General features: G+C 42.8%; 1 protein-coding gene across 1 annotated transcript in view; it reads left to right on the forward strand.

The window, feature by feature from the left end:
• The window catches only part of INO80D (INO80 complex subunit D), a 34,667-nt gene extending 27,244 nt beyond the window's left edge, over positions 1–7,423 (forward strand). Inside the window, exons 6-11 of the mRNA XM_075608545.1 lie at positions 1–157; positions 705–814; positions 1,530–1,663; positions 2,192–2,406; positions 3,154–3,311; positions 3,971–7,423. The exon at positions 1–157 is cut by the window's left edge and continues 68 nt beyond it. Coding sequence (XP_075464660.1) covers positions 1–157; positions 705–814; positions 1,530–1,663; positions 2,192–2,406; positions 3,154–3,311; positions 3,971–5,106 — 1,910 coding nt within the window. The 3' untranslated portion in view covers positions 5,107–7,423. The remainder of the gene's footprint in view (positions 158–704; positions 815–1,529; positions 1,664–2,191; positions 2,407–3,153; positions 3,312–3,970) is intronic.
• Positions 7,424–10,181: the final 2,758 nt, after the last annotated feature.

The following is a 10,181-nucleotide window of genomic DNA, read 5'->3' on the forward strand; positions in this document are numbered from 1 at the left end:
AATACAAGCACCTCTGCCGCCTGGAGCGGACAGAATCCCATCAGAAAAAATACCGCCACACATTCCGGAGAGCCTTACTGCAGGCGGCCAGCAGGGAACCGGAGTCCGCAGGGCAGCTGATGCAAGAGCTGCAGAAAGCCACGTGCTTAAGCACCAGGTGAGGGGCTACCGGGCATAGGCACCTACTGCAGTGTGCTCTGTGCTGTCACACCTGTTTGGTGAGATAAAGGGGTCTGTATGCATAAAGACAGCAGGGTAAGGGTGCAGTCCCACCTAACCCACAAAAATTGCAAGCGAGTTAGATATTTCATTAGTTTTCTTAAACAAATTAGAAGTTATTTCTAAAGCCAAACATGTTTGTTGGAAAATAAAGTGGAAGAACGGTCAATCAATTGTTTGGTTTACTCTTGCACCATCACCGTCAGGGGATAGGCACGTTGCCTGTGAAAGGCATAGGAGGAGGTTGTGCTCAGCAAGCATTGATAAGAAATTCAATGGAATTATTACACTTTTCTATTTTGAAATCGCTCCGACCTAACCCCTTTAATAGTGTCATTCGGTTGCATGGGGAACTGCACCAACATAATTCAAATGACGTTGTGGGTCGGGTAACTACCAGCTGTGGTTTTTTTTTTCTCTTCACTTTACTCCTGTCTTTTAATAAGATGTTGCCAGTATGAACATGGTTTGTGTTCTTGTTCTAGGCCAAGTCAACCAGAGCTGAGAGGAGCAGAGCCAGCTCTGTGCAGCGCAAATGTGAAGAATGAAGCGTGCGCTAACCGAGCCCTCCCTTTCAGCAGGCACTGTTTTCAACGTATCCTCTTTAACTTGTGTATAAAGTACATAAAAAAGATTGTTCTGCAGCGTTCTTATTGTTTAGTTGTAGCTGGCAAAAATTATATTGTTTTTTACACACTCTATTTTGATTGCAAAGTATTTAAATGGTGTTGTCTATTCCGCCCTCAATCAATATGCTTTGAAGCTTCATGCCCCTCAGGAGAAGACTTTTGTCCCACTCACTTGAATGGAGTGGAACTGTTCTCCAGCACAAGGAAGCTGTTTCAGAGCATCGCGAACATAGTACCGAAGAGAGAGAGTGTAATATTCTTGTCGAGCTATAATAATTCTGTGTGGCCCCTATATATGCTGTTACTGTTGACAACCATGCTGAGTCCCATAATTGAACTCTATAGCTCATAGTGACCTCATTCACTGAGTGGTGTAACTGTTTGCAGAAAAAGTAGGTGCCATTAGATAACAGCAAATTTAGGCCCAACAACCCAGCTCTGAAAGTAACTAAGGATATACAAAAGATATATTTTTCATTCGAGCCACTTGCCAAACTGAAGAAAGAACACTGCAGTCATTTCAGTGCATCAGTAATCAGGGCGACTGGAACCATGCTTCTTACAAATAGGAAACTTGAAGGAAATTCCACTATAGATTATATGATTAGGATGGAAAGGAGTAGGCAAGAGGGACTGCACCTTTATTATTTCGGAGCTTTTGTTCTTAACCGTGGTCCTCAGATATCCTCTCAAACCGCTCTCAGCAGCTCTTCTCCAGTTGCACGGCCAAGTTTGCGGATGGCCAGCAGTGCTCTGTGCCCGTTTTTGACATTACGCACCAGACTCCTCTATGCGAGGAACATGCCAAGAAAATGGTAAGTGGGGAAGAAGCATCTTGTGAGGAAGTATGTGGGGGGGGGGGGGGGAGAAACCGGGTCTAATAGATGGAGGGTGCAAAGTTGTATCACAAACTCCTGGTTAATGACGATCTGGCACCCCGAGATTCTGCTTTCTCAACCTTGGGTAATGCAAAATGGTGTATTTGTTTGAGATCATTAAGAATACTTATGCATTTTTTTTGTTGACCAAATGCTTTGTATGTTTTTTGTAACCTTGTAATCTCTTTGCTGACTTTTTGCATAGAATCTATGGGTGGATTGGTCATAGAAACTTTTTATTTTGTTCTATGTAAAGTCATTATGATGCGATCATAGACAAACAACTGTGTTGGACAATAAGTATCTGATTAGCATGTATTTTAACCCAGTGAAAAGAGAACATTATCCATTTTTGACAGGGTCTAAATAAGTAAAATGTACACCAGGGTGTGAACCTCTTAGGAAGCCAGTAACATTGAGTTGTGAGCCGATTCCTAATGTGCGTTAATTCTGTCTCATAACCAGGATAATTTCCTGCGAGGGGACAGCTCGCGCAAAGTTCAGCACCAGCAGCAGAGGAAACCCAGGAAAAAGACCAAGCCCCCCGCACTTACCAAAAAACACAAGAAAAGGAGGCGAGGTCCACGGCGGCCACAGAAACCCATTCCACCTGCGGTGCCCCAGGGCAACCTGTGCATGCCCAGCAGCCTCTCACTGCCAATGGATGTCTCCAGAATAAGGCCAGTCTCAAGTATTATAAGAAAGGCTCTTAAGAAAACATTGGGGAGGGGGGAGTGCATTGGTGCTTACACCTGGAGACTCTCCGGCTTCCAAAATATATTCATTTCTAACTTTAGACTCCCTCTCAACCACTTAGGAACCAAATGGGCATTAGTTGACTCCGGTGTTGCTGACTCATTTAGGAATAGCGAGGCCATGTAATGAGTCACATTTGGAATGCATATGGAGCCACCATTACGAATTTGCTTGCTGGTGGTTCCAGGGATCCACAGGGGCCAACCCTTTGAAGCCAGATATCTTCAAGTGTACGACTGATGCAGCTTAGTTATGTGCTGTGTGGGTCTGTGCTTTAGGCTGTGTCCATACTCTCCGCAGAGCGAACAAAAGGCTGTACCTCAATGAGGACGGCCATAGAGCGCGCGACTGCGAGCGCAATTCCCGGGCAGACAAAACAATTTGGATTTTGTTGCGCGACGACCGGGCCACATGAGCTGCTCAGCCAATGAGGGCGAACCACTCACGCGACATCACGGCCACGCCTCTTATACACTTCCCCGTCGCTTCTCTCCCTCCCCATCCAAAGGCCACGGATCGCCTCTGGGGCAGGCGCACTCGATGCCACGCGCTCCGTCGAACGTGCGTGCCTTCTATATCCGCAGCCTTAGATTGCAGTAGGACCTCTGCTTGAAACAGCCATGTGCAAGTAAGGGGATGCAACCAGTGCTGACTCTCTATCTGCATTGCAGGAGCCCCTCCACGCCAGACTTAAGCACGGAAGAGCTGCCTGATGACATCACTAGTGAGATCACAGACATTCCCCATGACTTGGAGCTGAATCAGGAGGACTTCTCCGATGTCCTGCCACGTCTGCCTGATGATCTGCAAGACTTTGATTTCTTTGCAGGTGCCCTTATGTCTTGTTATATTACTCCCTTCCATTGGGTGTCTCTCCTGTGATTGCATTTGTTTTTGTGGTATTTTAAAACGTAACATTAATAAGAATGCAACTCATAAAAAAAATTGTTTAAAAAAAAAAGTAACTGTGGGGTGAGTAGGATCATAATTTGATTTTATCTCATTTTTCACCTTATGTTTAATATGCCTTTCTTTAAAAGTTACAAATGCTCGCTCTGCAGCAGACCTGTATTATTTTTTTTGGACAGCAGCTTTGAAAGAAGAAAAGTTATATAGGACACCTGCAACCCCACAAAAGCCAAAACATTTTGGTTCTATGTTGCATGCCCCTCTTGCAGAAAAGTGCTTTCCCATCTACTAGTTCAAAAAGAGCAAAAGTAGCCGTGTAATGATGTGATCATTAACACATTCAATACTGTAATGCATTGCCGAACTAAATAGACTGACTTGCACAGTAATTTTGTTACCATCTGCGGTTGCTGGGCTTATCTTTTACTGCTGCAGTCATTTTTCTATTTTGCGTAGCAGAGCTTGTTATCAGACTTTATACATTATTCTCTTTGTGGTTTGTGTAATTTATATGTTCAGTAAAATGTCTAGCATGTGTCAGTTGCCTTTTTATAACGTAGTCTGTTTCTTACCTCACAGGTAAGAATGGAGATCTCCTCCCGACCACAGAAGAAGCAGAAGAGCTGGAGAGGGCCCTGCAGGCTGTCACATCTCTGGAATGCCTGAGTTCTATCGCAGTGCTGACCCAGGCTGACAGTGTAACTGGGCAGGATCTATCGGACCGTGGTATAGCCACATTCTCGACAAGTGCCGGTGGTCCAGAGATACAGTCTTTGAGTCGGGAAGATCCCACAGACCTCGGGGAGCTGCTCAATGGGCATATAGTCCATGATAATTTCTCCAGTCTGGAACTGGATGAAAACCTGCTAGGTTCTGCTACCCTGTCAAGCTCATCGGGGCATATCCAGAGGCAATTCTCGTCCTCAGCCAACGTTGGCCTTACTTCTGCCTCTTTAATAAGCCAGAGCTCGCTTGGTGAAAGAGCATTCCCGGGTACGTTCCATGGACTTCATGAAGGCAGCCATGTCACCCAGAGGCCTCTTCCTGTGGAGCTCTTGAGCAAGGCAGATGACCTAATCACTTCACGAAAGCAATACAGTAGTGAGCATTCACACTCTTCACCCCAGGGAAGCCGCTACGACAGCGAGCATGTGCCGTCACCCTACAGCGACCAAATCACATCCCCGCATGCCGCCTCCTACTCCGGTGATTGCTTGGCAGCTACCTTTTCAACTGAGGTGCCCATCATGGCACAGCACTTGCTAGAGGTTCCTCTAAGTGGGGTGGTGAACTCCCGAACTCACTGGGGAAACCTTCCTGTGAACTTTGGCGATCCATCGGCTTTTAGCACCTTCATCAGCTCGGATGGGCACCTCCTCTCCACCTCCCTTTCCACCCCCCCAGCCACCTCTCATACGGAGACCACACAGCCTACCTTCTCCACTGTGACCCCCAACAGCTCGAACATGCTTCCGGGGTTACCACAAACCAGCTTCAGTGGACTGAACACCCCTCCCTCCGAACTCATGGACCCAACATTCTCCAAACTACCGCTCCCTCAGTTCAGCGCAGCCTTCGGCCATCAGCTGACCTCTCACAGTGGCATCCCCAAAGACTTGCAACCCAGCCATAGCTCCATTGCCCCCCCCACAGGATTTGCTGTAACAGGTGCCACAGCTACCGGTACCAACAACTCCTCCTTTCACAGCCCTTAACTGGTGACACACTTGCCTGTTTCCTTAACCAGATGGAGGGAAAGTGGTCCCATCACTTTTCACTTGTTGCTCTTTCCATTTTTCCCTTGGGATATATAAATATATATATATTTTTTTTTACGTTTTCAAAACAAAAACATATTCGTGATAGAAGTTTGTCCACTGCAATGTCCTCTTTTGTGCTGCCATAGCACTGGTGCTCCTATAATATCCTTGTGGGTCCACTTATTTCCCGGTCTATCCCCAGGGGAGCGAGCTTGGGGTCCGATACATCAGCTGCATATTCCTGATCTTGACAGCAGGAAATGGGAAGATGCCTCTTTTCTTTACTACCTGATATCAATACTCTGGCTTCACAAAGGTGCTGAGACAGATTAGGGCAGAGACAGCAGGTAAATTAAAGCTACAGAGGGAGGGAACGCAGTTTGCCGTGGAACAGCAGCAGTAAGTGTGCAATACTGCAGCTCGGCACGCTGTGCTGGCTAAGAAATGATGCGATGCAGTATGAGCTCAGTGTCGTGTCCTACATAAGTCAAGCTATTCTGATCTTGTGCATTGTTTGCGTGTGTGCGTGCGTATGTTGTAGGATCCGGAGAAAAGCCTTTGAAGGTGTAGGGGCAGGAAGTAGCCCCAGCAATGTTCTAGTATCATCCATTCCTTATTGCGTGTTGGGCTCACATTGGCTGCCTGGACCGTAACTCAAAGTGAACATGTAAGGCAAAGTTGCATGAAAAGAGCAGTGTTGATAGCATGGAGAACACTTAGCATAGAGAGCAAATATGGGCCATCCAGGCTAAAATTGACTACTTTGCAGCCAGGGGAGCCTGCACATTTGCGTTGCATGCCACTCTGACATTAGTGGGGTACAAACTACAAATAAAATGGTGCAAGACATATTGGTTGTGATATTGATTCCGTTAAGCAGAAAGCTAAAATTGGTAATCCCAATTTCTTCCACACCGTATGGTGTCGGACTTCTGATTTATTGTCAGTGGGAGTTCTGCATTTCTGAAGATGAATGGGGGTGTTGGCTGGGAATTTTGGGTTTCAAATGACAAACTGATTTAGGTCAAATTAAAATAGGACTACCCATGGCCAGCTGATTGTGTAGGTCAAATGGTAACCAGTGGAAACATTTTATAAAGTCTTTTGGAACAGATTTTCTATGACTATTCTTACTCTGTCAAGCAGTTACACATTTACTAAACAGTCATTTTCAACTTCGGTGAGAATTGCAGAACCCTTTAAAACATACCGTGCGTCGGTTTAACCCTTCAAATGTATTGTTAAAATAGCCCAGCCCACTTCTCCAATATATCTAAAACACTATTGCTGCGGTACGGCTTATATAGGTTGAAATAAATGAATTGCTATATGGAATGTAATTTATGTGTTTTTATAGGGAAAAAGGATCTGGGACCCCAAGCAAAATAAAATGAATTTTAGATCTAAACTACAACAAATAATATGGCTTTAAATAAAGAAATGTGGTAGAAAAATCAATCTATCCAAAGTAGGGCTGCGCTTATAGCGACAGCGACGAGACGTTGTGTCAAAACAAATGCATTGCCGCCGTCACGTGCGCTTATAGTAAGCGACGCGACGGAGCGACAGCTTGGTCGCGATCGCTGGAAGTCATCTCAATTGGATTTTTCCAGCGACAGCAGTGTGACATCACAGTCGCCGGCACTATAAGCACAGCCTAAGTTAGTATTTCAGTCCGTTCCTAATTTCAGAATCGCTATATTGTTGAACCCTAACAAAGTTGCTGAAATCAAAGCGCAGTCCCAAGTTCCTGTCCCAAAATTGCCCTGTTTGCAGTGTAACCTATAATATCCTTTTTGAAATACAAAGTTTCAAATCGGCCCCAAATAAATATTATTATTATTGGGTCTTGAATAGGAACCACAGGACACAGGTTGGAAACCACTTTTTGCGGCAGAATAGCCAGCAACGCATTGAAAGGTGATGCACGTGGCACTGTTAATCTTTTTCTTATGTGGCTGGGCATAAAGGCCCATGCTTACTCTAGGCAGACTTCTGCCAGAAGACACATTACAGCCCATCCAAGTCAATGCTCTGTAAGGGGGTTTCCAGCGCCCGAAGGTATCATGGGAGAAGACTGCTTAGTATGTGTGAGCCACTATCCAAGTATTAAAGGGACAGTCCCACATAGAATCAGATTGTGCCAGACATGATGTACTGCATGTTAAAACTAGTTGACTAATCCCTTAAAAGTCCCTTGTAGAAGTATTTTTAAAATGATTTTATTAGTTTATCATGACAATGCTGTAATAATTATAACTTTAAGTGCTTACCTCTGCCTTATCTTTTATTATTGTCTCTTTTTCCTCGTTTACTTTCAGACACAGAGCAGGTGTCCATAAATCTGTTTAATCTACGGATTTATAGGTTAAACCCATAAAAATAATTACTGGCATTACTTCGGTTCCTAAATGAAATTGCACCTTTTTAAGGCATAGATTAATTTATCATTTTCCAATACAATAAATTATCAAAATAAATATTTTCAGAGATGGGTGTATTTGGTACCATTTTATTTAATGGGATTTATCAATATTTATGCTGTTAGTTGATCATGCCCATAAGAATGATCAGACCTCTGATTTGACCAAATAGTCGTACTTTGTTTAATAATTTCCTCCCAATTTTATGATTAAAAAAAAAAGTAATTACGTAGCTAAAATAATAGAAAGCGAACACTTCAAGGTGCAATTCTGATTCTTGGTCTCATGAATTTATATACTTCCTCCTAAAGCCCCTTCTGACGAAGCACTTTGCTGTCAGTGAGCCATGCAAAAGCATTGCTTGGCGGAGTAGAAAATATAATTTGTTGTTTGCAGAAAGGCATTCTTCAGTTCTACTACGCTTCTTTGTATACACAATTCCAGAAACAAAGCACCGTACACTGATTTCTGTTTTGTTTTTCCATTTGAGCATCGTCCCCCGTGCCAACTATATATTTAAAGTTTAATCGTCCAAATCACACACACACAGGGAAATAACTCGTAGTCCAAACCAATTCACTTGTAAGTGTGCAGAAATATGTATGGAGTTTGGCTGGAACTCTTGCAGCGCTTGTTTCACATTATGCACTTTTCCAACCATAAAAAGGACATTTCCATGGACAATTTGTTTTTAGAACAGTTAAAGCTGAAACACAGTACATACCTCTCAGATAGTAACTGACGTTTTTGGAATAACTCTACCTCTGAATCGAAACATCTCCAATTATGACCAGTTCTTGTGTACGTCAATGCTGTTTTATGGCAAGCCCCTGCCCCACTAATAATTGGTCCGCTCTTAGCCTGCATGGGGTGCTGTCCATTTGAATAATTTCCTGTTACAACATTGTTATAACAGTTTTTTTAAGTGAACTTCATGAATAAATCTAATGCCACGAGAGACAAAATCTATATCTCTGTATCCCAAGCCAAAGCCCAAATCACCTGTGCCCTGTGCATAGATATTATATTTTGCTGTGAACTTTATCACCTTTGTGCATTTACGTCACTATTTTGACCCACGCACGTTTAAGCTCTAAACCCCTTTTCCCGATACACTTATTTTTGTTTCCCAGTATAAAAATGGAACAAAAATAAATAACACGGCTGCCAGAGCCAACAAATGGTAAACAATCATGGGCCGGATGACATGGCTGCATTATGTGGGCTCATCAGGGCGAGACTAACCTGGGGGCCTTTTTATTCTCCCAGCATCCAAAAATGTGAGTAGCTCAGAAACTGAGGCCATGTTGGAGTTCAAAATGTCTTTTATAGACCACCTGCCTAGTAGTCATCTTGATCATGCACTTCATTGTGATAATCTGCCCTACCTCTCTATTTTTTAAGAAATATTGCTGAACGTTTGTTCTGTATCTAGAACTCTTAGACCTGCCCACCACGGCAAATATTCTGAAGATACAAGCTCCCGTACAGCCCATCATTAAAGCCGTATAGATTGTATATTCTTAACATATACGTTTTGGGTTCTATTCTGAGGCCCTTAGCAGTGTGTCATGAATAGTCTTTCTGTTGCTTGAGAAGATTTCAGGTCTTTTTTTCATTTGAATGGCACTAATCTTCCCCAAAAAAGGACTTTTCGCAGAATATAAAAATAGAGCTGAACCTTTTAACAGCTATTTAAATGATATTACATTCTGAAACAAACTATAAATTGTAGAGAAGTTTTAAATGTCTGGATGTTTTAATTTTAAATCAAATAAATTACAACATACATTTTGGCCAATGATCTTCACTGTGTAATCTAATTTTTGGCCTCCTTATGGAACCATTACATCAGCTTTTTAATATAATAAACCAGGCATTTTAAGAGCTTAACACGTTATAGGATTTTGGTTGCCTGGCTTCTGTTTGCGCACATCAATTTGTAGAAAAGTCGCCAACCAAATTCATTATTCTTGTACCTCCATTAAATTAGGAGCGTGGTTTTTAAAGCACTTGAAGTGTCTGTCTGGTTCTTTCAAATCAAGTAAGAGTACAGTAAAGTGATCCAGTTACTCATTGGAACCCCCTATTGTCAATGATTTATAAACTAGGGATTCTCTGGGTGCGTGTTTCTGCCTCATTGCCCTAAGGTCAATAGATCAGTTATCTTTTTTAATTTGAAATGAATAAAGTCTTTGGTGTACTGTATGCTGAGAGGTAATTGCAGTATTTGATATTTAGGAAGTTTGAATGCGTATGATATACCATTCCTTAATTAAGCTTCACATGGTTGAAGAGTAGTCCGTTCATCATGGTATACGTTTCTGTGTCCCTGTCCATATCATTTTATATTGCGTATCGAGAAAACGGATATTGCTTTTGGGAAGACGGGAAGAAAAAAAAATATTGTTAGACATTTTGTTACGTGTTTAAACAAGATACTGTATAGAGCATAGATCGTCAGCCTTTTATCTCCACAGAGCATTTCTGGTTGGCTGCATAAACATGTCCCCTAATTAACTTTTAACAAAATGTACCTTCTCTGCACTTGAAAAGAGCATTTTTCCTGTTTAGTTCCAGAGGGTTATGCAGTTACTGATGCAGCTC

Source organism: Ascaphus truei, chromosome 7 (assembly GCF_040206685.1).
Source record: "Ascaphus truei isolate aAscTru1 chromosome 7, aAscTru1.hap1, whole genome shotgun sequence".
In the NCBI taxonomy this organism is placed as follows: Eukaryota; Metazoa; Chordata; class Amphibia; order Anura; family Ascaphidae; genus Ascaphus; species Ascaphus truei.